The sequence below is a fragment of the Crocuta crocuta genome, unplaced genomic scaffold (genome assembly GCF_008692635.1).
Source record: "Crocuta crocuta isolate KB4526 unplaced genomic scaffold, BGI_CrCroc_1.0 scaffold28, whole genome shotgun sequence".
In the NCBI taxonomy this organism is placed as follows: domain Eukaryota; kingdom Metazoa; phylum Chordata; class Mammalia; order Carnivora; family Hyaenidae; genus Crocuta; species Crocuta crocuta.
Genome location: NW_027533256.1, coordinates 10,521,304 through 10,548,223, shown reverse-complemented (window position 1 = coordinate 10,548,223; position 26,920 = coordinate 10,521,304). Strand labels below are relative to the sequence as shown.

Here is a 26,920-nt window from a genome sequence, read left to right as displayed (position 1 = left end):
AATCTAAAGTGCTCTTCTCTTCAAGTCAACAAACACTAAACTTGTATGTTGTGTATTTGACATAAAAAATGTGGCTTAGAAATCAGAACTTTTAATATAACCTTAAAATATGAGTTACTCATTAGCAATAATGCAGTATCTATGATATTTTACAAAATATACAATCAAGTAGTTTTAAGAGGGTACAAGCTTCTTTGGCCGAAGTACTTGGCTGTGTTTACATATTTCAAGGAAATTTCACAAATAATTTTAAGAAGTAGCCAGTGTAAACTTACCCTCCCCTTCACAAAACGCTAAGATAAAACAAAACAAAGGATATCTTATATCTCACAAGGAAAATAGGTTTGGAAATACTTAAATGAATGTATTCACCAGAGTCATCCCAGATATTGTTGCTTAACTCAGACATCAGCTAAGATTTTCTAGAGAAGGAAGACTAGGTAGAAAAAAGAACCAACTAAAATGAATGCAAAACCTCAAACCATTCAGTCCATCCAGAACATATCCCACAGTCCCGTGGAACAGTGTGACAGGACAATACCAGCCGGGAAGTGACCACCATGGGATCTCAGAGAAGGGAGCCCAAGACAAGGGGGCATGAGGGGAAATATCACAGAAGCAGTGAAGTTTGAGCAGACTGTCGATGAGCAAGAGCACTGCTGACACAGGAAGCAGCACAAGCTGCTCACAGCAGCGGGAGGGGGTGTGTGTGTTCAAGGCACAGTGCCTGGTGTAACTGCAGTGTAGGCTGATAGTGTGGAGTGGTTGGTGGGCAAGCTGGAAGTTTTGGTTAGCATGGATTGTGAAAGAATTTAATACCAAACCAAGTAGCCTGAATGTCCTCCTTTGGGCACTGAGAAGCCAGCAGAGGAGGGACATGATCTGCTCTGTTTAAACCTGCAGGCAGCAATGCAGGAGAGCCTAGAGACAGTGGGACTTCACTGTGAATACTGAGCACAATGTAAATGTAACAAACACAGGGAATGGAAATATGGACGCAGAATTAGGAAGGTATAAGGAGGGTAGAGAGGCTGAAGGAAGGCTGAGATGCCTTCTTCAAATGAGTGGTAGGAGACAGCCTATGATTGTATAACTGATGGACTAGTTAGAAATATTCAAGTTATTTTGGATTTAATAGAAAAAAAAAAGCAAGCAAGCAAGCAAAGGTGGCTTCATCACCTTGTTTGCACTGTGTAAGGTGTCTGCCTGAGCTGGAAGATCGAAACTCACGCCGGCCTCCCCACTACTAGGAAGAGTGGGCATACTTTCCAGACTGTGGATCCTCTCGGGTTCAGATGAAGGAAAAGCCAATTCTGGCAAAACGGGCTTTATTCCAGAGATCTGGGGAGCCGCTGCAGGCAGCAGAGCTGCTGGATTAATCGCTAAATTTGCCTAAAAAAGAAAAATGAAACTTACTCTGTATGTCTTCTTAAACACAGCAGTCTATGATCACTACTGTGACACATGACAAGAGACACGGTGTACATAATGTATAATACAAAAGGAGAGAGAGAAATGCAGGAAAGTCTCCCGATCAAGTCTTAGGATTAAAATAGAGGATTTTATACCTGTGCCCACCACTGGGACCAAAGAAAAGATGTTACAGACGTAGCACACAAGAAGCAACAACTAGAGGGTGGGGAAGAGATGCGAAAATGCCTGGCAGCAGCTGACAAAAGTCAATAATCCAAAAAAGTTTATAGATGCCACAAGGCAGGCAATGAAGATTCCAGACATGTCATAATTACTTGTATTTTCCAGATCCGAGGGGATGGCTCTTTGGTTTTAAATGGAGCGGGACCTGGTGAGTCCTGTGTGAAATTACATTTGGTTAACAATCCATTGGGGAAATAGAAAGAAAAGTGTCTCTTGGATTACACTTGTGCCTATTAAATTTGATGGAGTGAAGCTGTCACTTTCTGTGATTCTAATTAGGGAAAGGCATTCAAATCTCTCCTGAGGCCTCAAAACCTTTCACTTATGCCTCTTCTGCTGTGTGGGTGGAACGCTGGCAGACATATATGGAGTAAAGGCAGACAAAGATCATGAATCAGATTCATTAAGAATCAGTCTATCAGAACCAAAATCCAAGCAGCTGGCAAAATTACCATGTTGGTTATCCCACACAGCAAATATCACAGAGCACACAGAAATTCACCCTCAACCTAATGCACTGAGGTTCTAGAAGCAAAGGAAGCTGAAACTTGGAACAAGTCATTGGAAACATGCTAGTCCTAGTGCCTTGTTTTCACAGCTCAGGACACTGAAGCCTCAGTGAGACATTCAGTGACAGCTGCAAGCCAGAACCAGAACCCACTTTCCAGTCATGGCCTGTTCCCAGGAGGAGCTCTAGAGAGAAGACTGCTGAGAACAGAGACCTACCAGCAGTGACCTCAGAAGAGGTAACCGAGAAAATAGGGGAACCAAGGAATTGGATACAATTTATATTTAATTCTAATGTAATTTTACTCCCAAGGTAGCCCAAAGGGAGAGATGGGGGTTCTAGCAGTAAGAAGATTCTTCACCCTATATTAACCCTATCTTGGAACAGAATTTGAAGGTCTTCCAAAAACAGTAATCACATAGTATAGCTTTATGAGACTGGGGTGTACAGTGAGAACAGATGAGGCAGCAGAGAAGTGTGTTTTTAAAAAACCCACACACACACGGCAGGGGAGCCTGGCTGACTCAGTCGGTAGAGCGTACAAATCTTGATCTCCCAAGTCATGAGTTCAAGCCCCACGTTGAATGTAGAGCTTTATTTTAAACATTTTTTTAATTAAAAGAAAAAAAATTTTTTAAGTCATACAATAAAGTTGCTGTTTTCTCCTTAATCCAGAGAACTCTGGATACCCTTGGGTGTGCATGATGGAGTCCCTCTGTCCTGAGATGCAAACAAGAGCTGAAAGTCCTTAAGCAATTCTAACCTGAGGTGTTTCCGGTTTCAATGTACTTTTTTCTTTGATACCCTCAGTGGATTCAAGATGCTTCTGGTTCTTGAAAGAGGATACAGAGTGGTCTTTTTTCACTACTCTCTTCTTTTCTGAGATCTTCAAAAGAAAAGAATACCAAACACCTGTCATCTATCTTAGACATTTAAAGAAAAGCCGTAATGCATAAAAACAATCTGACTTCCGAGTTTTGGGTCATTTCATTTATGAGGTCTGTACTAATACAAAGGCAGCATTTCAGGAATGGCATTCTAAAGACTGTGACCTTCTCAGGAGTTCCTGCTATGCTAAACAAAATAGAGAATGCTTAACAAAATCTACTGGGGTAGGGACAAATGATGCAAACAGGCTAACACCCAAATTTAAAGCTTTGCACCTAAAAGGTAAAGGTATTTAGTCACAGTGTTGCACACACTGGTCTTTCAATAAACAACTTAAAAACCAAACAAATCTGTAATAAAGTAAGAGCTTACATTAGTTAATGCTTTAATGTCAATTAGGAAACATAAAATGGGGACACAAATGCTGTCAACAGCACACTATCTGCCATTCCTTCACTAGTAAGCACCACAATTCTCTGTGTATTTTCCTTACTCTTATAAGTATACATTAATTTCCTTCCCAGAAGCCTTCCCCGAATCCCAGTATTGAGAACAAAAGGCTGATACCAAAGGCTGTGACTTGGCAGGGCTGAAAAGATCATCATCTTCATCATCCCCAAATAGGCTCCCAACACTTGGCTCTAATAACTGGAATAGACAAACTCAAATTAAATATTCAAAACAAAAGCAATTTACAAAAAGAGCTAGGTGAGCTGCTAACAGAATATCTAATACAGTAACAAAGTCATGATGTGAAGAACCTTTTGAAACCGACCCTGGTTTTCTTGGTGCCAGAGAAAAGGTCGACATCTGGGTCATTGTCCTTCTGGAGCTTGTGACTAAAAAGGAGCTCTTCATCCTGAAAGACACCTGTGCTCTTTGGGCGGGCATCAGGATCAGGACCCTGGAAAAAAGAGGAGTTGTAAGGATTTACCTCAGGGAGGAAATCACAGCTACAAACACGCAACTACCCCTGTAGCTGTTTCCAATGGCTACAGGCTGCACACAGCCTAAGTGCCAATCCAAAGGGGAATGACACATTCACACAACAGCATGCTATGGAGCTACCAAAATAATGGAAAATACATTTGTAAATGCAGATCTGGAATACGTTAACATGTACATAATCTAGAAAGATGATCTTTCAACCTATAACAAATGTTTCAACTTTTTCTTTAAAAAAAATCCACAAATTTCAAAATCAGAACATTTTAAAAAGGGTGAAAACATACAAAATCAAGTAAGTTTTCTCCCCCTCATTCCCAAAGGGAAGAAGAGATAGCAGCTGACTTCATACCAGAAACTACACAGTGGTTAAGTATATATTCCTAATCTGTCAGTGTCTTAATCCAAAAAACTTGCACAATGAGCCAACCTTCTTGTGTCCATCCACCTTCGATCCCACCATCTTCCAAACAAGTTTTTTTTGTTTGTTAGGGTATCTGACATTTGAAATTTACTATTAACATTAGTTGATTTGACACTGTAATACACCAGACTTGACATTCTTAAATACTTCCCTATTTCTTCTTTATGTTTTGTTTTTGTTTTTTCAGGGGGGTCAATTCAGAGGAGCTCTTCTTTATATTAAGAAGAAGCTACCATAACAGAGCAGTGAAAGGAATGCCCCGAGTCAGAGTCCCAAGCCCTTGAAAGGGAATGATAGGAACAAGAGCTGGACACAGGACAATGATAAATAAGATACACATTAAAAACCTGAGGGCACAACATCCTGACCTTGTGGCTTCTAAGACCTTGGGGCTGACAGACAAATAAGCCACAGGTGCGGAACACACATTTTCCTCTTCCACCTCTGTCCCCAGGGTAACCTCTAGACTGGTCATAATGCTTTTGTGTTGTGGGTGCAACCCCTCACCCCAACAATGAGAAAAGCTGCCATGATCTTTCCTGTACAAACCTTGAGGGGTCAAAAACTCCCACTCTAACCTGTGAGAGGAGCTTCCCAAAGGACTAGAAGCAGCCCCCATTAGAGACCACCCCACCTTCCAGCCCAGAGAGACCCTATCACATCCAATCCCAAAACAAACTAGGGACAGGGTTCACCTAGCAGAACCTGCCTGCTCTCCCACCTTGACAGTGTACTTACACTTTCATAAACTGCTTTGTGCTACTTTCCTTCTGGCTGTATTCTGTTTTTGGTTTTACTTTTTTGGCTTTTTTTGAGAGTAGGGACTCACATAAATCTTGTGTGGAATCCAAGAAGAGACTTCCATTCACACAATGCACTCTCACCCATAACATTTAGCATCACAACCAAAGATGAAATTAAAAAACTCATGACTGAGGAGATGCATCACATTAAAAATTAACTAATTATTATTGTTGACTATACATAAAAACCCACTGTAACACAGCATCTAAGTTTAAAAGTTTCACAACCATTGCATCTGGGTGGCTCAGCTGCTTAAGCATCTGACTCTTGGTTTCAGCTTAAGGTCACAATCTCACGGTTCAGGCCCCACATCAAACTCCACACTGGCAGTGTGCAGCCTGCTTGAGAGTCTCTCTCTCTGCTCCTCCCCCACTTGTTTTCTCTGTCTCTCTCGAAACATAAACAAATATACTTAAAAAATAAATAAAATTTTTTTAAGTTTCACAACCATGAAAATCACAGTACAAAATCACAAAGAGTAAAAGACAGGAAGGAAATACAGCAGTAATTCATATTCACTCTGTGTAGCTCTCATTCATAAATAGGATTATACTTCTAGTGTAATAAAAAATAATAAAACATTTTTTATAGAAATCAACATGGACCATTTCCTCAGTTTGGTTTACAAAATGTACTGGCAACGTGGCCTGCCACCTGTTTGGTTTTTTTGTTTTTTTTTTTTAACATCTCTATTGAGATAAAATTCATATACCAAAAATTCACCTAGTGTGTAATTCAGTAATTTTTGGTATATTCACAGAGTTGTGCAAACACCACCACCATGTTTAGAAGTTTCCCATTATCCCAAAAGACACCCCAAACCTATTAGTCACTCTCCATTCTCAGCCATCCCATTCCCCCAGACCCAGGCAACCACTTCTACATTGTAGCTCTATGGATTTGTCAATTCAGGACGTTTTGAATAAATGGAATCATAAAATACATAGTCCTTTGTCATTGGCTTCTTTCTTTCAGTATGTTTTCAAGGTTCATCATGTTGTAGCATGTATCAGTAACTCATTCCTTTTCTTGCCAAATAATATGCCATTGTGAATAGATACACTACATTGTTTATCCATTCATCAGTTGATGGACTTTGAGTGCTTTCATCTTTTGACTATAATAAATAATGCTCTTAAGAACATTACATTCTAGTTGTGTGTGAATATATGTCATTACTCTTGGATATACACCTAGGAGTGGAATTGCTGGGCCTTGTGGGGACTCATGTTCAACAACATCAGGAACTACCATTTGTTTTCTGAAGTGGCTACGCTAATGTGCATTCCCAACAGCAATGCAGAGGATTCTGGTTTCCCCACATCCTCACCAACATGTGGCCATTACAGAAAAAAATCAACAAGTGTTGGTGAAGATGAAGAGAAACGTGAGCCCTCAATTCTTCAGTAACTCACATGACAGAACTGACACCTTGAAATGAGATTCTTTTACCCTTTCAAAAACCTGAAACTTTATAGCTTTTTGCTTACCTTTCCCACTTCTCTCTTTGGAGCGTGGACACTGTTTTGATCTTCTGTTTTATCTTCTTCCTCATCAAATAAACTAAGAACAGTTTTGGTTCTACTTTTGGTTCCTCTATCCACGGGGGATAATGAAGAAAATAAATCAGAATGCTTGCCCGATTCCTGAGTAGACACAGTCAAAGGTCCTTCCTGAAAATGGAAACAATAAAAAAATAAGTAACATCTAGAAACACAAATACTACTGGTGGGANGGGGGGGGGGGGGGGGCAGGGAGAGCTTCCAAACTCTTCATTAATTCAGTAACTGCAACATTTGCATGTTTCAGGGCACTACAGCTAACCACATTAATCCCAAGTAGCAAAATACTGAAGTCAATTCTCCATCAGCTACTCCAACAAAGACTCTTATACAGGTAATTCATAGCCAAAGATGATTTTTCCAACCAGTTTAAAGTCGTGGGTCCCTCCATCCTACCAAGAGACATACACATCATTTATAACCCTGATTTATATAGGTCACCCCTGAGCTACAAATAACTTGCCAATCATTGAGAAAGCACAAACACCCATCACTAGGAGTGGATCATATATTTCCTAGTATTTAATTACCTAAGTCCCAAGAAGAAACTTCCCTGACAAAAATCACTTAAATTGTAGAAGGCTCACACTGTATTATGCAATTACAAGAACCGCTAAAATGATCCTAAAATGTAGCATTTATTCATTCAATGAGTTCCACATTTCAAGATACAATTGATTTTAAGATCCACTATACTGTATGAACTACTGAGAAAGAAAAAGCAACTCTCAAATATGCCACTGATTATGAAGTACATCCAACCCAATTTGAGCGGTTAAACTGTGAAAACTATGCTTCTTTGAAGAAATATGTTTTATTTTTTAAGTTTATTTATTTTCTGAGAGACAGAGACAGTGTGAATGGGGGAGGGGCAGAGAGAGAGGGAGAGAGAGAATTACCAAGCAGGCTCCGTGCTGCCAGCACACCCGAGGCACCCCAGAAAAATATGTAATTTAAAAGTGCCTAGTATAGAGGTGCCTGGGTGGCTCAGTCGTTAAGTGGTGACTCTTGATTTTGGCTCAGGTCATGATCTCACAGTCTGTGAGTTTGAGCCCCGTGTCTGGCTCCACACTGACAGTGTGGATTCTCTGCTTGGGAGAAGAAGAGATTCTTAGGATTCTTTCTCTCTTTCTCTCTGCCCCTTTCCTGCTCTTGCTCTCTCTCAAAATAAATAGATAAAACTTAAAAAAAAATAAAAGTGCCTAGTATGTGTGAGGTAATATGCTAAGTACTACAGCTATAATGGTGAGCAAAAGAAACCTGGCCCCAATCCTCAAGGAGCTTACACTCATGTCAGAGCCAGCCGTACAATAAGCAATTAGAATTCAAGTATGGAAGGGACTACGACTGGGGTAACTCAGGGTCTACAGAACAGAGAACAGGTCCACACAGAAACTACAGGTAAAGAATGTCACACAGTGTCTCAGGTGTCAATAAAATATTTGTATCACTGCAGCTCTAAGGAGCCTCAACAGGAAAAGCATATGCACTATTCTTCGCACAGGTCCTGAAAAAGAGATTAAATGTGAGTAGCTGAACACACAGAGAACAGGAAAAGTTAGAAAATAAGAAGAGGTGCATAGACACCGAGGGCCATCACTGACCCCAGGTGCAGCTAGCAGCCCATTCACAAGCTCGTGCAGGAGACGACAGACCACTTCAGGAGAAGAAAGCAAAGGTTTTAGAAGACAGATACATTTCACTTTAGTAATTCATAGCCAACATCAACTAAATGTAAAGGAATGGAAACTAAAATCTTAAAACTGTCATTTTAATTCAAGTACAGGGGGAAGCATGGAAGCAGAGATAACAGAAACTCTACAAAGAGAACAAGTCAGAAAGAGCAGACATGCAGAGAGAAAACCAAAATGAAAAACATGATGTGGGAAAACACCCTAGAGAGAGAAAAGGAAAACGGACATGGGCACCAGATGACAAAGGAATGTAAAATAGGAGATGTGCACATCACTGTGTGCACATATGCCTAGAAAAGAGACTGAACAGCAAGAATGACTTTGAAGGTTTCCGTGAATGGCGATAGCAGGTTTTTCTTCTTCATGCTTTTCAGTGTTTTCAAAAACTTCAACAAAGTAGCCATTTATTTTCTGTGGTGGAAAAAGGTAAGGGTGTGTGCATTTGTGTGTATGTCTGCGTTTCAAAAAAAACGAGAAGCAAACATCCCAGAATATAAGCTCAAAAAGAAGTCTACCTTTTCTGACTCCTCAATCAAATGAGTGCTCCCCACTGCTGACGAGTCTTTGGCACCATCAGCCTTCTTATCCCCAGGTTTCACTCCAAATGGCGCCTCCTTCTCTTCTTCGTCACTGAACAGCAAAGGTGGTACCTCAGGGACAGTCTCTTTTTTCTACCAAAAGAAGAGCAAATGACACCCTTAAAAAGAAAACTGTGGGGTGCCTGGGTGGCTCAGTAGGTTGAGCGCCCAACTCTTGATTTTGGCGCAGGTCATGATCCCAGGGTCGTGGGGATGTGCGCTTAGCATGGAGCCTACTGAAGATTCTCTCTCTCCCACTGCCCCTTCCCCACTTGTGCGTGCTATCTTTCTCTCTCTCAAATTAAAAAAAAAAAAAAGTGTGCTTTACTAGCACAGCCATGTAAAGAACAAGATGAAACCAGAGTTTTCTTGAGGGAGTTAGTGAAATGTTGTGGAGGGAACGACAGTGCGGGACAGTGAAGGGGGTACGAACAGAAAGGAGGAATAAACACCACCACCGCAGACTTGCAGACACAGTACTTAACAACTTCTGCCATTATAATGCCCACAGCACCTGTCTCCATGTGTGGGTTCACTTCACAGATACTCCTATCAATTAGAACCTTATCTCTGCTACCCAGATAACCACTAGTTTCTCCTCTCCACCTCCCTCCTCCCACATTTCAGCTCACTGATGTCATCCAGAGCTCCCTTGCTAAAATACTCACCAGATTACTTCATCGCCCACCCCAAAGCTGCACTATTTGCACTAAGCAAATGGTAATAAACATGACTATCAACTAACACCTCATTTTCTCCCTTTATGCGTCTGCATCTTACCAATCTTCCCTATTCTTTTTCAAGTTTATTTATTTTGAAAGAGAAAGCACAAGAGGTGAAGGGCAGAGAGAAGGAAAGAGAGAATTCCAAGCAGGCTCCGTGCCATCAACACAGACCCTGATACACGGCTTGAACTCACAAACCATGAGATTATGACCTGAGCCAAGATCAGGAGTCGGACACTTAACCAACTGAGCCATTGAGACACCCTCAATCTTCACTATTCCTTAAACCTACTGTAAACTTGCACACTTCCCCACTGTCTGCAGAAGCAAATCCTCCTCATCTTTCAAGCAAGGCCCAGCTTGAGGTCCCCCCATAAAGGTTTCTCTGTCTTCCTTAGTATCAGTTACTACACTGAAAGATTATTTATCTGTCTACCTCGTTTTTATTTTCTTAACTTAAATTAACAGCTATCACATATGACTGTCTATTCTCTTGAAAGGATAATATAGTTCAACAGCCAGTCATGCTGTTTTATACTAAGTAGGTGGTCAACACCAGTTTGCAAGCATGCTGTGTAATCTGTCATCTGTTCTTGATGTGGGAGGCAGGGATTTCAGAGATTAGAAAACTGAGCTTATGTGACTTGCCTAAAGTTATTAGCATCCTTGGGGAAAGTGAACAAAACTTCTTGAGAAAAAGCTATAACTCTATGATACCAACTCGACAAGAGGTTATGAGAAAGTAAGCTTTGAAGCAATATCTAAATCAAGTTAGGAAGACAGATGTGGGAAACCAAAGAAGACACCTACTAACTACGAGAAAAAAAATTATAAATGAAACAAAAATAGGGTGAGGTTTGTTATTATTGTTGGGAAGAGGTCCTTAAAATGTATAATCAATTTAACCTGAAATAACAGACTGGAAACTCACAAAACAGTTTCAGAAGATGTAAGGCAATACTGAAGTGATTAAAGGAAAAAAAATTTATGGAATGCGCTGGTCTCACTAAAAACCACATATAACTTCAATGCAAACTGGTCAGGGTGAAAAATGAGACTTAGGGGCACCTGGGTGGCTCAGTTGTTTTAAGTGTCTGACTTCGGCTCAGGTCATGATCTCGCAGTTAGTGGGTTCAAGCCCCACATCGGGCTCTGTGCTGACAGCCAGCTCAGAGCCTGGAGCCTGTTTCAGATTCTGTATCTCCCTCTATCTCTGACCCTCCCCTGCTCACGCTGTCTCTCTCTCTCTCAGAAATAAATTTTTTAAAATTTAAAAAAAAAAGAAAAAAAATGAGACTTCAGCATGGTCCCTTAAACCAAGGAAAATGCCACTCAAACTATTGGGTGTAAATCTTCCTAATGACTTCATCTTCATCATGAAATTGATTTCTTTGACAGGTTTATAACAGAGTCATGTCTAACTTTAAAATATTCTAGGATCTCTTGGGGTGCCTGGGTAGCTCAGTCGGTTAAACGTCCGACTTTGGCTCAGGTCATGATCTTGTGGGTTCGAGCCCCATGTTGGGCTCTGTGCTGACAGCTCAGAGCCTGGAGCCTGCTTCAGATGCTGTGTCTTCCTCTCTCTCTCCTCCTTCCCCGTTCACACTCTGTCTCTCTCTCTCTCTCAAAAATAAATAAACATTAAAACATTTTTTAATATTCTAGGATCTCTAAACAAAAAAAGTTATACGCTGCTGTCTAAAAGGAATTATATTTCACAAATGGTAAGAATCTGTGTGCAGTTTGTTCAGCTACTTGAGATGGAGATCTTTGACCCTCTGTCTTAAAAAAGTAGGTTGAAAGTTTTCTATTTCCACAATCTTTAAATTTCTTAGATTACTGTTCATTTATCCAGGGAAGAAGTTCTTATTTATGACCTACAAAGAAAAACCACTCAGATCTCCTGACTCTTTTAATCATGGAGCCACTTGATGTCCTCTTTAGGGAGATGCAAGTATGGGTGATTCGAAGAAAAGATCACAAGCACCTCAGAAGCAGCAGTAGGCAGCCCCACGGCCCAGGGAACATGGCATGCTCCTCTCAATGCTGAAAGCTTCTGGTGCAAGCTGTACACACCCACTTAATAGGAATATGGTGGGAAAAGTCCCTAAATCATCAAATGACAAGTGCCTAGTCTGGGACGCTTTCACAGGACAAGTTAACATTTGTACAATGTCTGACAAAATGAAAACTTTCCAGATGAGAGAGACAACAACCTTCTCTGGAGTAATCTGGGACAGGAAGAGACAGCTAAAGCACATGGTGAGTGAGGCTGAAAGAAATGAGTCCAGTGTGAATGAGATTACAGGTGGCACCGTAGGCTCAACTAAGGCATTTGTGACAAGGACGTGATAGGACCAGGCTGTCTTTAAGAACAGAACCAGGGCAACAGCAAAAAAAGCAGATGAAAGGAAGGAGCATTCGAGGAGAGGCCAGGTAAGAAATTACCTCAGTAGCCAAGGCTAAAGATAACCTAGAAATTGGGATGGAAAGAGACACCCCTGGGGTGCCTGGGTGGCATAGCTGGTTAAGCATCCTAATCATGATCTCGGCTCAAATCACGATCTCACGGTTTATGAGTTTTAGCCCCGCATCGGGCTGTGCACTGATGGCGTGGAGCCTTTTTGGAATTCTGTCTCTCCTTCTCTCTGCCCCTCTCCCACTTGTGCTCTCTCTCAATAAATAAATAAACAAACTTTAAAATAATTTTTATTTTTTTTATTTTTAAATGTTTTATTTATTTCTAGGAGAGAGAGAGAGAGAGACAGCGTGAGCAGGGGAGGGTCAGAGAGAGAGGGAGTCACAGACTGAAACAGGCTCCAGGCTGAGCTGGCAGTCAGCGCAGAGCCCGACGCGGGGCTCGAACCCACGAACCGCGAGATCATAACCTGAGCGAAAGTCGGACGCTTAACTGACTAAGCCACCCAGGCACCCTATAAAATAATTTTTAAAAACAAGAGAGAGAGATCCCTAACAAACCAGCAGGAAACAATGACAATTACTCCATCAAAGGCAAAATAAGTCACACATGTGCTGGTAAAGTTACACTATGGAGTACTGACAGTGGTGAAAAAGAAGCAGCTGAAGCTTATGAAAATAAAAAACATGCTGCAGGACAAAAAAACTTACATAAAAATGTATAACATGACCTCATTTAAATAAAATAGAGTGAATGCCTGGAAACAAGCCTGAAAGGGCTGACAATGCACTGTTACCAATGATTACTCTGGGAGGAGCATAAGGACTTTGTATTCTCTATGCACTTTCTAAACCTTTTTAAAGAAGACATCCACATAATACTGCATAATGTAAAATAAACGTTAAACAGAAACTATTTAGGAGGAATGGAAGAACCAAGTATCAGCCTCTGGAAAACAGAAGATCCAGGGCTCCTTGACTGCCGTATCTCTCCTCAAATCATACCTGTGCAGGTATCAGGGACTTGGTCACCCATTACCGTGATGGGAGGAGGGGGGTCTTCCTCATCAAGCATGGGTGGGGGAGTTGCCATGGTGGCGGCTCCCATGTGGGAGGGGTCCCAGGGGCTTATCCTTTCTTCCTGGTCTTAAATGTCTTTTTGCTCTATCACCTGCCAAATATGAATGGCATGGAGTTGGGAGTTGAAGACCTGAGAGCAGGCTGTGAGTTGACTTGATTCTTGGTCTTTTAGGCTAACCCAGATCAGATAAAGGAGGTCTAACCCATGGGGTCTAGCCTAGAAGTTCTACATTTCGCTTTGGGGATGTTAGCAATTGCCAGCTGGCAATAAAACAGCTACTTGGTCACATTTTGTTCTATGTGCACACACTCACGTACACCCACAAAGGAATGAGCTATGGAGAGATGAATCCTACCTACTAGGGAAGGATCCTAGTATGCCCCGGTTCCCTGGACAAATAGTACCTAATAACACCTTCTTCATTCTTTAGTACTCCTTTTTTATATAACTAACATCAATATTGGCTAAATTTTTTTAGCTTAGGTACTTATGGTAATGATGTAACTTAGATGTAATCACTGGAATCATTTACAACAAATGCCACTGATTAACTTTATTTACCTTATCACCTACTTTGATTTTTTTTAAATGCTTTTTGTGGGACATCTGGGTAGCTCAGTTGGTTAAGTGTCCGACTTCGACTCAGGTCATGATGTCATGGTTCATGAGTTCGAGCCCTGCATCAGGCTTTATGCTGACAGCTCAGAGCTTGGAGCCTGCTTTAGACTCTGTGTTTCCCTCTCTCTCTGCCCCTCCCCTGCTCACACTTTGTCTCTCTTTCTCTTAAAAATAAAAATTAAAAATATATATATTTAAATTTTTTTTAGGTTGATTTATGTAAGTTATCTCTACACCTAACATGGGGCTCAAACTCATGACCCTGAGATCAAGAGCCACATGCTCTACTGACTAAGCCAGTCAGGTGTCCCAACTAATAAAAATGTTTAACTACGGCAAAAACCATAAAATGTATCATCTTAACCATTTATAGTTCAGGAGTGTTAAGAATATTCACATTATTAAGCAACCAATCTCGAGAATTTTTCTATCTTGCAAAATGGAAACTCTGTACCCATTAAACAACTCCCCATTTTCCTGCCCTGCTAGCCCCGGGCAACCACTATTCTACTTCCAGCTTCTATGAATTTGACTCCTCCAGGTACCTCCTTTTTTTTATTTTTAATGTTTTTATTTATTTCTGAGAGAGAGAGACACAGCATGAGCAGGGGAGGGTCAGGGAGAAAGGGAGACACAGAATCTGAAACAGGCTCCAGGCTCTGAGCTAGCTGTCAGCACAGAGCCCAACGTGGGGCTTGGACCCACAAACTGTGAGATATGACCTGAGCCGAAGTCGGGCGCATAACTGACTGAGCCACCCAGGCACCCCTCAGGTACCTCTTGTAAGTAGAATCATGTACTATTCATCTTTTTCTGGCTGACTTCACTCAATATAAAGTCCTCGAGGTTATCCTTATTCTGGCAGGTGCCAGAATTTCCTTGTTTTACTGACTGGCTATTCACATAAATCAGGACCAAAATGTTAGTACTTGAAACGTGCTCCTGAAAGGAATAATGCATGCCATAACTGACCTGGTTTAACATTCGCACAATTCCACGCCACTGGGGCTAAGCCTGGCAATCCGCCCAGAACTGCAAAAGCGCTCTCCTGTCAGACTCCAGAGACCTACCCCTGACACTGAAGGGATGCAGGACAGAAGGAATCCTTTCCTCCAGCCTTTGCACGTGTACTTCATCAAATACCATAGTCAGATACTCTATTTCTAAAACTAGGCAAATAGGTTTTTCCATTAGACTTAGCCTCCAAGGTCAGGTTTAGATACTGATTCAGGGAAGTATCACTATTCACACAAGATCACAGCAAGGATATTTCCTGAGCCCAGGCGGTTAAGAATACCGTTGTTGCAGGAGGAACGGATGCAGGAGGAGAGCCAAAGAGAGAGCTTCCACTATCAGCATCATCTTCAAAGAGGAGCGACACTCTCTGGGTCTTCTTCTGGCTACACAATCAAATAAAAGATCAAATTAAAGGCAAGTGTGATTTTAAAAATATATACAATATGCCTTCTAGGTCATACTTCCAGGAACCCACCTACCACCAAAACACCCAAGCCATCTGCTGACCCTACACAGTTGAAAGCAAACCAGAGAAACTTTTGAAGTAGGTGCAATTTTGTCTAGCAAATCATCAGCCTCTGTCTCTCATCCTTATGTAGAAGAGTTCAGGGGCCTCTTCATCTTGTCCCTTTGACTCCCTGCAGGTGCACTCACTGTTAGCTTTGCAAGTATTTAAAAGCATGTTTGGGGATGCTGGGAGGAGAGGCAGGTTTGGAGTAAAAATGCTATAAAGATTTGCATTATTCAATCTTATAATCTTATAAGGACTGTTAGCTTTCTCAAATTCTCTAGAAATATAGAAACTAGGGTCTCTAGCATTTGTTTTTAATAAAGAATATAGAGGAGGGGAGGGCACATGGCAAGCTCAGTCAGTAGAACATGTGACTTTTGATTCCAGAGTCATGAGTTCAAGCCTCATGTTGGGTGTGGAGCCTACTTAAAAGCAAAAACAAACAAACATACAAACAAACAAAAAACAGTGTGCAGTTAAAATATTAAAAAGAGAGAATATACGGGGCCATTTCAGCCACAGCTCTCCTCACCACCTTCTTCTAGCCTGTCTTCACCTACCTTCTCACCTAGATTCTGCCCTGGCCCCCACAGAGAAGGTAGCCAATAAACAGAACAAATACTGATGGGAACTTTTAAGAGACAGAAATATGAAAGTGCAGAATCACAGGGAGGCTTACCACTAGACATGGGGAATCCATAACAGAAAGCCTTCTAACTACTCAAAGGACAAGTTCCAGTTTTCACTATGTGATAAGGAATCATCCAATTAGCAAACTACAGAATTACCAAAGTAATGAAAACTTTAAATTCAATTTTAGCCAGCTAAAAATAATACTAACATGTCATTTCAGCAAACTATTCACCAAATAGATCTACTTAGATTAGAATATAATTAACATACACACTGATGAATATCGGTACCATAACCTTTTTTATAAGTAAGTTCAATTATTAGCAAGACACTAGGAAACTTTTTCATTAGTTTAATACTGACTTCTGCCTCTATCTTAAAAAAACAAGATAGGGGCACCTGGGTGGCTCAGTCGGTTAAGCATCCGACTTTGGCTCAGGTCATGATCTCGCAGTTCATGGGTTCGAGCCCTGTTTCGGGCTCTGTGCTGACAGCTAGCTCAGAGCCTGGAGCCTGTTTCAGATTCTGTGTCTCCCTCTCTTTCTGACCCTCCCCTGCTCATGCTGTCTCTCTCTCAGTAATAAATAAAACATTTTTAAAAAATTATAAACAAACAAAAAAACAAATATGAAAAAAACTAAGGATCACAGACTAGGGAACACAACTAACCAAGCAGTTGAGTGCACTTACTTGGATGCATGCACTAAAGATGGTTTAATATTAAAACTATACCTTGAAGAAGTTATAAAAGCAAAAAGCCAATTTGTAATGACACAGTATGGTAATAAGAACTATGCCTTTATGGATATACACCAATACAAATTTATATAAATTATAACCAAAATAGCTGATTACTAGATGATGAGCAATCACTGTATCAAATGCCTAAAGAATACCAGAAATCTCATTAAGCAACTATAGCAGAATATCCCATGCATAATTTTCTGAACAAGTAATTTCTTTTTTTTTAAATTTTTGATGTTTATTTTTGAGAGAGACTGTGAGAGGTGAAGGGGAAGAGAGAGAAGGAGAAACAGAATCTGAATCTGAAGCGGGATCCAGGCTCTAAGCTGTCAGCACAGAGCCCGATATGGAGCTCAAACTCACACACTGTGAGATGATGACCTGAGCTGAAGTCAGATGCTTAACCAACTGAGTCATCCAAGTGCCCCTGAACGAGTGATTTCTAAAAAACCAAAACACAACAAAACACCAAACCACCCACAAAAAAAAACATCTGATTACAGATTCTGAAGGTAAGCTACAGAAAACTAGTTAGGTCTCTGGCCAGAACTCTAATAGGAAACAACAGCCAGTCCTTCTTAACGTTGGCCCTCACTCCACATCCTCAGCAACTGCTGGTTAAGTTTGGGCCTCCCAGGGAGATCTGCCCTCAGAAGAAAACTATGCTGCTCAGTGAGCTAGGGTATTTCTCATTATAAATAACAGATTAAGTATTTTGATTTATTTGAAATGTATAGACATCAGAAACATTAAGATGACCACAGGGCCTACTGCCTAAACCAGGACATTTCTGAGAGTGAAAGGCAAATTATTATTAATAGTCATGCTGAAATGGCAGGCACAAACCGGGGCTCTCCAGGCAAGCCAGGACACTTGAGTGCCCAGCTAACAAGGAGGTATTTCACAACTTTGTTAGAGTCACAGAGCTTCTTTCTGTTTTCAGAATGGTTCTGAGATATAACTGACAAACCATAAAATCTATCCCTTTATAATATGCAATTCACTGGTTTTTTAGTATAGTTACAGAATTGTACAACCATCCCCACAATTGAGGTTCACAGTATTTCCATCAATTCAAAATGACCTCTCATGCCTATTAACAGGTACTCTCAATTCTCCTCACCCCTCAGCCCCAGACAAACACTAATTTACTTTCTGTCTCCATAGATTTATCTATTCTGGACATTATATACAAAGGGAACCATACATGTGGTGCTCTGTGAATGGCTGCTTTCGATTGCCACAATATTTAAGATTTAACTATGTTGTAGGATGTATCAATACTTTATTCCTTCTTATTGCTGAGTTAAGAGTCCATTGTATGGATAGAACACATTTTCTTGATTCGGTCATCAGTCGATGGGATGTCTGGCTTATTTCCACTTTCTGGCCTCTATGAATAATGCTACAAAGAACAGTCACATACAAGTGACTGTTGGACAAGTTTTTGTGTGGACGTGTTTTCATTTCTCTTGAGCTTCTACTCAAGATTGAAATTAAGTCCTATAATAACTCCATATTTAACTTTTTAAGGAACTACTGGACTCTTGTCCAGCAAGAGAGTGGACGCAGAACTGAATAGGAGAGGCTGATATCCTGTTAGGAGACAAGAGCCCAGACAGGGGTTTTGTCTCTTGTCTGTATTTATTGAGTTCACAAGGTATTACCCATGTGGTGAATATGAAGAAAACAAGATCTTACACATGTGAACGTGGAGAAAACAATCAGACAGTAATCATTAACCTGTATGTGTAAGAAGCAAAGGGTCTGGAGGAGTAAATGGAGTTTGTGATCAAGGTACAATAGTATATTGAAATCAGATGGAAAGGAATTTGCTGCAAGCAATATAACAAGTTACTTGTGATCCCATTACAGTATCTCCCTAGCTAACCTCAGGCGCTTTTGCCCTCTGGTGGTGGTCTTCCACCCTAAGCTTTTATCTAACTCATTTATGTAAGTAGAACCTATTTCCCCACATTCCGTGTCCCCTCCTACACTTGCTATTGTCTGTAAAGCAACATGTTACAACACCAATACAGCCCTTGCTCAGTCTACGAAATATCCTGCTGGCTTTAGTTCAAGTATTCATGTAGATACCACCTAGAACAGCCAAGAGTTATCAGCCACTGGTGTGACAAAGCACAGCTCTGCAGAGAACCATACTCCTAACAGGATGTTTTTCAATGCTGAGCAGATTTCCATTCAAATGAGAAACTTAAGTAACCCAGACCAAACTCAATATTCTACAGGGCATCTCAGAGGAAAAACAAAAATAAAAGATAACAAGCTGCACTTAAATCCCTAACAGACTAAGAAAAATAATATTTAGAGGTTAAAAAAATAATTAGAAGAAATTAGATAAATCTACTAAAAAAACTTTTCCCACTATTGGGGGAAAATACCTTACAAGTGAAAATCAAACATATTTTCCTTTGTACAACTAGTAGGTAATGAATGATCATCACATCATCCCCAAGTAACTGACATCTTACATATCAAATACCTTTACTTATTACCACAGACACTGGTTAAATGATTTCTTACAATGACCATCTCACCTGTCCTTAGCAACTGCAAACAGATCATCTTCATCATCCTCCTCAAAGAGGCTGGTCTTTTTCACAGCCTTGGCGTCCTGCTCCTGAGTGGTCCCAGAGCCCCTTAGTTCTCCTTTAGATCTGTTGTCAGACGCTGAGTTCATCTGTGAATCAGTAATATTCCACTGGTCCTTAAAATAGAAAATATATTAAAGCCCAGTGATAATTCAGACTAAGGAACTTGGAAGTAAAATAAAATTTACATTCATTAAATTGTATTTATACCAAGTATTTAATGTGCATCACTCTTGAAAAGAGCTCATGACTGGGACTTTCCTTTGAACTCAAATCTAGACAGCTGGGTTCTTTGACCTCACAAACCTTCTTCCGCCTTCCTCCTCCCCCACTACACTATGTTTCTCCCCTCGATGGTCTGTTCTGGGTTAGGACAAGGGAAGTTGTCTACCTTAGGAGATTCAAAATTATTTATAAAGAATTGAAGAATGTAAAAAAAAAAAATCAAGAGCACTTGGAGGAAAATTATATACTTCAATTAAAAAAATCCTGAAGCAGGCTAGAAAAAAAATGTTTAAAAAGTTCACACAATGCACATATAAACAAGACACAATGAAAACTGCTGATGACCCCTTCTATCAACAAAAGTCTGAAGCTGACCTTTAGAAAGCATTTAGGGGAACCCCACCTGGCTATGCTCGCACCTCTTGGAACTCCTGAACACTTCCTTAAGTGGTCCTTTGGTCTCTCTCTATAGAGTCTAGAGTTTCTCCAATCAAAATGGGGTCCACGACCAGCAGTACATGTTATACAGAATTCTGGTTCAATCTCAGACTTTCTGAATCAGAACCTGCATTCATTAACAGGATGCCCAGGTGATTTCTTCCCATGTTACGGTCTGCAAAGTGTTCCTCTAGTGCAGTGAGGCTCAAGAGTGATTTCACACTGGAATTCCCAGGAGAACGTTAGAAAATTCCAATGACAGGCCAGTTGCCAAACCACTCAATTCAGAATCTCCAGCAGTGGAATTCAGTAAGAGTACTCTTTAAAGTTCTCCGGCTGATTCCAATGGGTAGCCAAAGTTGAGAATCATTGTTCTAGCTTTACTCAGCCAAGTACTGTTGCTCCCAGCTTTAGCTAATATGGTTGACCTTGAACAAGACGGGTTTGAACGGCACATGGATTCTTTTCAATAAATATATGTACAGTACCATTAATGTACTTTCCCTCCCTTAAGATTTTCTTAACATTTTATTTTCTCTAGCTTACTTTATTGTAGGTAGAGAGTATACAATACATATAGCAGGTAAAATATGTGTTAAGCAACTGTTTACATTACTAGTAAGGATTCTGGTCAACAGTAGGCTATTTATTAGTAGTTAACTTTCTGCAGAGCCCAAAGTTATATGTCAATTTAACTGTGTGGGGAGGTCAGCACCCCTAAATCCCTACATTGTTCAAAAGTCAATTGTATTTTCATTTTCCCTAAACCACTATAATACTGTGGCAGGAAAAATTCCACTGATGGTTGGCCATTACTATAGGGAGAACAACGACTAACAATGCTAGGGGGAAAAAAAATGGAAAATCCATGATAAACTCTATTTGAATACAAAAAGCAAATTATGTTGTGTCATTGTTGGTGGGAATGTAAACTGGTGCAGCCCCTCTGGAAAACAGTGTGGAGATTCCTCAAAAAATTAACAATAGAACTCCCCTATGATCAAGCAACAGCACTGCGAGTAATTTACCCAAGGGTTACAGGAGTGCTGATGCATAAGGTCACATGTACCCCAATGTTCATAGCAGCACTCTCAACAATAGACGAAACATGGAAAGAGCCTAAGTGTCCATCAACGGACGAATGGATCAAGAAGATGTGGTTTATCTATACAATGGAATACTACATGGCAATGAGAAAGAATGAAATCTGGCCATGTGTGTGAACATGAATGGAACTTGAGGGTGTCATGCTTAGCGAAATAAGTCAGGCAGAGAAGGACAGATACCATATGTTTGCACGTATAGGAGGATTAGGAGGAACTTAACAGAGGACCATGGGGGAGAAGGGGGAAAATCGTGGGGGAGAGGGAGGGAGGCAAACCATGAGAGACTTTTGAATGCCGAGAACAAACTGAAGGCTGATGGGGAGGGGAAGGGGGGGTGATGGGCATGGAGGAGGCCACTTGTCGGGATGAGCACTGGGTGTTACATGGAAACCAACTTGACAATAAACGATTTAAAAAATAAACAAACATTAAAAAAAAAATTAAATTACTTCCAATAAAAAACATTTAATATATTTATAATTTCTCCATCCACATATACCCTCATAATTTTCCTACAATGTTAAAATAAAGAAGAGCAATTATTATAACGCAGAAAGATTTTTAGTATTTTTAAATTTATTTTTGTGACAGAGAGAAAAAGAGAACACACGTACCAGCAGGGGAGGGACAGAGAGAGAGGGGGACAGAGAATCTGAAGCAGGCTCTGTGCTGACCAGAGACAGCCTGATGTGGGGCTTGAACCTATGAACCGTGAGATCATGACCTGAGCTGAAGCTAGACACTCAACCTACCGAGCCATCCAGGCACCCCAGGAAGATTTTTAATGCTCAGGGTTTCTTTTCTTTTTAAAGTTTTAAAAATGTCTTATTTATTTTTGAGACAGAAAGCATGGGTAGGGGAAGGGCAGAAAGGGAGAGGGGAACAGAGGATCCAAAGCAGGTTCTGTGCTGATAGCAGGGAGCCCAATGCAGGGCTCAAACTCACAAACCATGAGATCATGACCTGAACCAAAGTCGGACACTCAACCAAATGAACCACCCAGGCACCCCACATGCCTCAAGGTTTTTTGTTTTCTGTTTTTTTTTAATCTTTTATTTATTTATTACAAATAGTTTATTGTCAAATTGGTTTCCATATAACCCCCAGTGCTCATCCCCACAAGTGCCCTCCTCCATGCCCATCTCCCCCCTCCCCCCTCACATCCATCAGTCCTCAGTTTGTTTCTCAGCATCCAAGAGTCTCTCATGGTTTGCCTCTCTCCCTTTCCCCCACCATTTCCCCCCTTCTTCTCCCCCATGGTCCTCAGTTAAGTTCCTCCTAATCCTCTTATACGTGCAAACATATGATATTTGTCCTTCTCTGCCTGACTTATTTTGCTAAGCATAACACCCTCAAGGTCCATCCATGTTGTGTAGCAATAGTTCTTGATCAATGAAACATGAGATCATTTAACAATATAAATTAAGGCCTGGGGTGCCTGGGTGGCTCAGTCAGTTAAGCATACAACTCTTGATTTTGGCTCAGGTCATGATCTCACATTTAATGAGATCGAGTGCCATGTTGGGCTCTGTGCTGACAGCATGGAGGCTGCTTGGGATTCTCTCTCTCTCTCTCTCTCTCTCTCTCTCTCATTCTATCTCTCTCTCTCTCTCTCACACACACACACACACACAAATAAACATTTTTTTAAAATAAAAAAAATAAGGCCTAACTCATTTGAATTAGAATGTGTTATAATTTGAGGGGCATACTTATTTTATTCTCAACTGTCCTAAAAACATTAACCCTTAAGTTAATATCCTATACTAAATACCCTTCTTCCAGAAAAAGAAGAGACAGTTTTGTGAACATAGTCTTTGGTGACTGAACTTCCCTGGATATAAAACAGGTAGAAAAAGAACATGTTTAGGATACTAGGATACCTGTAACTTTTTTTTTTAATGTTTATTTATTTTTGACAGAGAGAGAGAAAGAGAGAGCACACGCACAAGCAGGGAAGGGGCAGAGAGAGAGGGAGACACAGAATCCGAAGCAGGCTCCAGGCTCTGAGCTGTCAGCACAGAGCCCAAAGCAGGGCTCGAACTCACAAACTGTGAGATCATGACATGAGCCAAAGTGAGCCAAAGTTGGATGCTTAACTGGCTGACCCACCCGGGTGCCCCAAGATAGCTATATAACTCTTAAATCCCATCAAACAAGCTCCTGCTCTCTTCAGGAGAAACTTTCAACCCACCTCCTCGTCACTGCTGAACAGTAGGGTTGATGCTTTCTTTCTGGAGGGCTCAGATGGCTTTGCTTTCTCTTGGCTCTGAGTTAGAAGAGATGATGTCTGCTTCTTAGCAGCTGTGGCCCCAAAAAGATTATCCTAGAAAAACAAATGGCAGAAGAGCATGACAACTTCATACACATAAAACAAAAAACATTTCAATCTTTCATGTCAAACTGTTAAGAGAATAAATCTAGTCAAGTACAGAGTATGTACAACACTTTGGAGAGAAAAAAAATCAAATGCCAATAAATTCCACTTCTCTCTTATGCATAACCCTAAAACAACAGTCTACAATCTTCTCTCACTGTATTCTCCGTTCACAGAAGGGAAACAGACCACATGGAACTCAAAAGCAAAACACTTAGGAGGGGGCAGGGGGAGGGTAACTTGAGGATAAAGTCACAGAACTAGGAGGAAATCTATCCCCACTCAGGCCCGCGGTGGGTGGGCCCTGTATGTTCATTAGGGAGAACAATCCAACCTGTGTGGCAGCCAACAACTTGGACCTTTCTTTGAATTAGAAACCAGAGCAATGGATTAATAACAACAGAGAGAAATAAGGAGTTCTCTCCACTCTTTCATACCTACCAAAGTCACACACCTGGGACAAAGCAAAGGCATGACTTGTGTTTCTGGTTAATTTTAAAGAGACAACACAAACTTAAGAAATAGTTTATTAAGTACAATCACTGGCCTACTAAAGACCTGATTCTCATAGGTTTAATGGCATCTGCCAATTTCTGTATAGTCAGGCATTCCCAAAGTATCTATGAAGGTATTTTCATTAAGGTAATAGAAACAAAATCATCAGAGGGCCTGAACCCAAGTTAGACAGAACAGTTTTAATATACTACAGCAGGTAAATAGTCCTTATATGTAAATATTTAATAAAGGGATTCTTTAAGCAGAGTATGGGAAGGAAAGGCCATGAGAAAAATGAACTGGCATCCAATGGAGATACTAACAACAAGAGCTAACATTTCCAATGTGCCAATACAGTGTCAAGAGCTGTACATTAGTCATTTCAGCTGCCACAATAACCCTATATACTATTAAGCCATATAAGATTCAGGAGGTTTAAGTTACGTGCCCAAGATCCCTGATTTGCAAGTGAATGCAGGAGTCTGGTGCCAAAAGCCCATGAGCTTGGCCACTGCACAGTACTGCATAAGAGGGAAGATTTGGTTTGTCTTCCCTCTTCTTTCTTTCCCCCACTTTGCTCTCTCATGCAGGGTAGGAAAGAAAAGCAAGGTGAGGACATGACCATCTTCTCTTATTTCTGCTTTATCCAAGATATTGTTGTAGATCACTGTGTATAACAAAGATCCACCCTCTGAAAAGTATTTCTTAAAGCTAGATTTCTTAAATAAAATTTACAAAGCCTTCCATTACAGCTGGGCCAAGAATCTAATGTCCTGCCCATTGTACAGCTAAGAGGACTCAAGGAAGGAGTCACTGAGACAAACACTGAATATTTTTGATATGTGAGCCTCAGATAGTTTGACTACCTCCCTATCACTTTGTTCTACTGTATGAGCCTCTGACTAGAAAGCCACATCAGCAATGGTTTTCTACTCCTCAAAAACGTATTATCTTGCATGGTAGTAACAATGTTTACCTCTTCATCTTCATCATCAAAAAGTGAGACCGACGTGGGGAGTTTGCTAGGCAGGAGAGATGCCTCTTTTGACTTATTCACATTTTGTGAAGAAAACAAATCCTGTCGGACCAAGATTAAAGTTCCTGGTTAACAAGACAGACCACAGTTTTTGAAGTATCAGTTAAATATAAAACACTGAAGACTATGACATAATGGCTGTGAGTCTAGGTCTCTTTGTGACAGGGAAAGTGGTTGAGAGCACAAGTCAGTTACTCCTAGTGGAGTGCAGCACAGAGGCCACGTGTGAGAAAGAAAAGGCCACCATAGAACTCCAGGTGGCCTCACTGGAAGTTTCTACACTCCCACGTGGATAACATTTTCCAACCAATCTCTTATTGTGCTAAAAAAGTAGCAAAGACTTCCCTTTTTTGTCCAAAGAATCAGTGTGATGAAAGAGATCCAATACTGAAAATAGAGACTAGATTCCCAAATTACTGGATGTAGGACTTTGTTTTATTTACTAACACCCTCTTCTCCTCTTAGCAGAGTACAATACTGTTTCTTCCAAATAAATACACATTGAAATTTTATTTTAAAATGTTTCGTATCCGGGGCGCCTGGGTGGCTTAGTCGGTTAAGCGTCCGACTGTAGCTTAGGTCATGATCTCGCGGTTCATGGGTTCGAGCCCTGCGTCGGGCTCTGTGCTGACTGCCAGCTCAGAGCCTGGAGCCTGTTTCAGAGTCTGTGACTCCCTCTCTCTCTGACCCTCCCCTGCTCACACTGTCTCTCTCTCTCTCTCCTAGAAATAAATAAAACATTTTAAAAAAAATTAAAAAAAAAAAAATAAAATGTTTCGTATTCTACTTGAACTATAGCTAAGAGATGCTGAAAAAGATCTAGTAGCTTCTGAAGAAACTTCCAAAATCCAATAGTGTCAGCCTATGAGGCAAACCGAGCTGCATGAACTAGAAACATAAAATGGGACACCTATTCCCTTAGGATAGGAACGTCAATACACAAGAGCCAGACAATTAAATAGCACAAAAATATAGTTTCTAAGACCTCTCTGGATAATTTCTTTTTATTATGGAACCCACATCTACTCTCAAACATAGATCTAAAATATCCATTAACTGAGAAGAGCTCAGTGGATTTGCCTGGACCCCATGGAGTCCCGCAGGTTGGCTGCGGAAAAGAGGCCACGCAGGAGGAGCTACAAGCTCCCACGCCTCTCCTGCATTTCACACACTGGCAAGATTGCACTTCAGGAAAGATTGCACTGCACTGTTTCACTTTTTCTTGCCTAAGCACTCTGACAGTACACAATAAAAACAGTTTTTGACTGTGTACATGGAACAAAGCCTTTGGTGGTGGTTGTGAAACCTGCCTGCAAATTCTCCTGCCATCAAGAAGTAGGAGTCTGGGGGCGCCTGGGTGGCTCAGTCAGTTAAGCGTCCGACTTCGGCTTATGTCATGATTTCGAAGTTTGTGGGTTTGAGCCTCGCATTGGGCTCTGTGCTGACAACCAGCCCAGAGTCTGGAGCCTGTTTCAGATTCTGTGTCTCCCTCTCTCTCTGACCTTCCCCTACTCATGCTGTCTCTTTCTCAGAAACAAATAAAAAACATTAAATTAAAAAAAAAAAAAAAAGAAGAAGTGGAGTCTGCATCCCCACCCTTAAACCTTGGTGGGCCTGTGAATGACTCAACAAGGCCGCTGTCTAAGGCAAGGTTACAAAAAGCAATATAGCCCCTGCACAGCTCTCCGGGGAATCTCACTTTTAAACCCTGTGCCACCACCTGAGAACACACCTTCCCTGAAGCTGCCGTGCTAGGAGACCACATAGAGAGGGGTGCCCCAAAAGCCCCAGCTGTCTGAATCTTTCTCACCCAGGTACCAGACCT

General features: G+C 40.9%; 1 protein-coding gene across 3 annotated transcripts in view; it reads right to left on the bottom strand.

Annotated features, from left to right (window-relative positions):
• Positions 1–26,920, bottom strand: part of WASHC2A (WASH complex subunit 2A) — a 57,402-nt gene that overhangs the window by 4,566 nt on the left and 25,916 nt on the right. Inside the window, exons 17-27 of one of the 3 annotated variants that reach the window (XM_077746518.1) lie at positions 25,036–25,137; positions 23,382–23,513; positions 19,365–19,534; positions 15,199–15,301; positions 8,997–9,152; positions 6,716–6,898; positions 3,828–3,956; positions 3,620–3,700; positions 2,928–3,050; positions 1,749–1,811; positions 1,180–1,392 (exon numbers count right to left, since the gene is read on the bottom strand). In XM_077746518.1, coding sequence (XP_077602644.1) covers positions 1,180–1,392; positions 1,749–1,811; positions 2,928–3,050; positions 3,620–3,700; positions 3,828–3,956; positions 6,716–6,898; positions 8,997–9,152; positions 15,199–15,301; positions 19,365–19,534; positions 23,382–23,513; positions 25,036–25,137 — 1,455 coding nt within the window. The remainder of the gene's footprint in view (positions 1–1,179; positions 1,393–1,748; positions 1,812–2,927; positions 3,051–3,619; positions 3,701–3,827; positions 3,957–6,715; positions 6,899–8,996; positions 9,153–15,198; positions 15,302–19,364; positions 19,535–23,381; positions 23,514–25,035; positions 25,138–26,920) is intronic. The other 2 variants (XM_077746516.1, XM_077746517.1) reach the window with 2 other exon arrangements.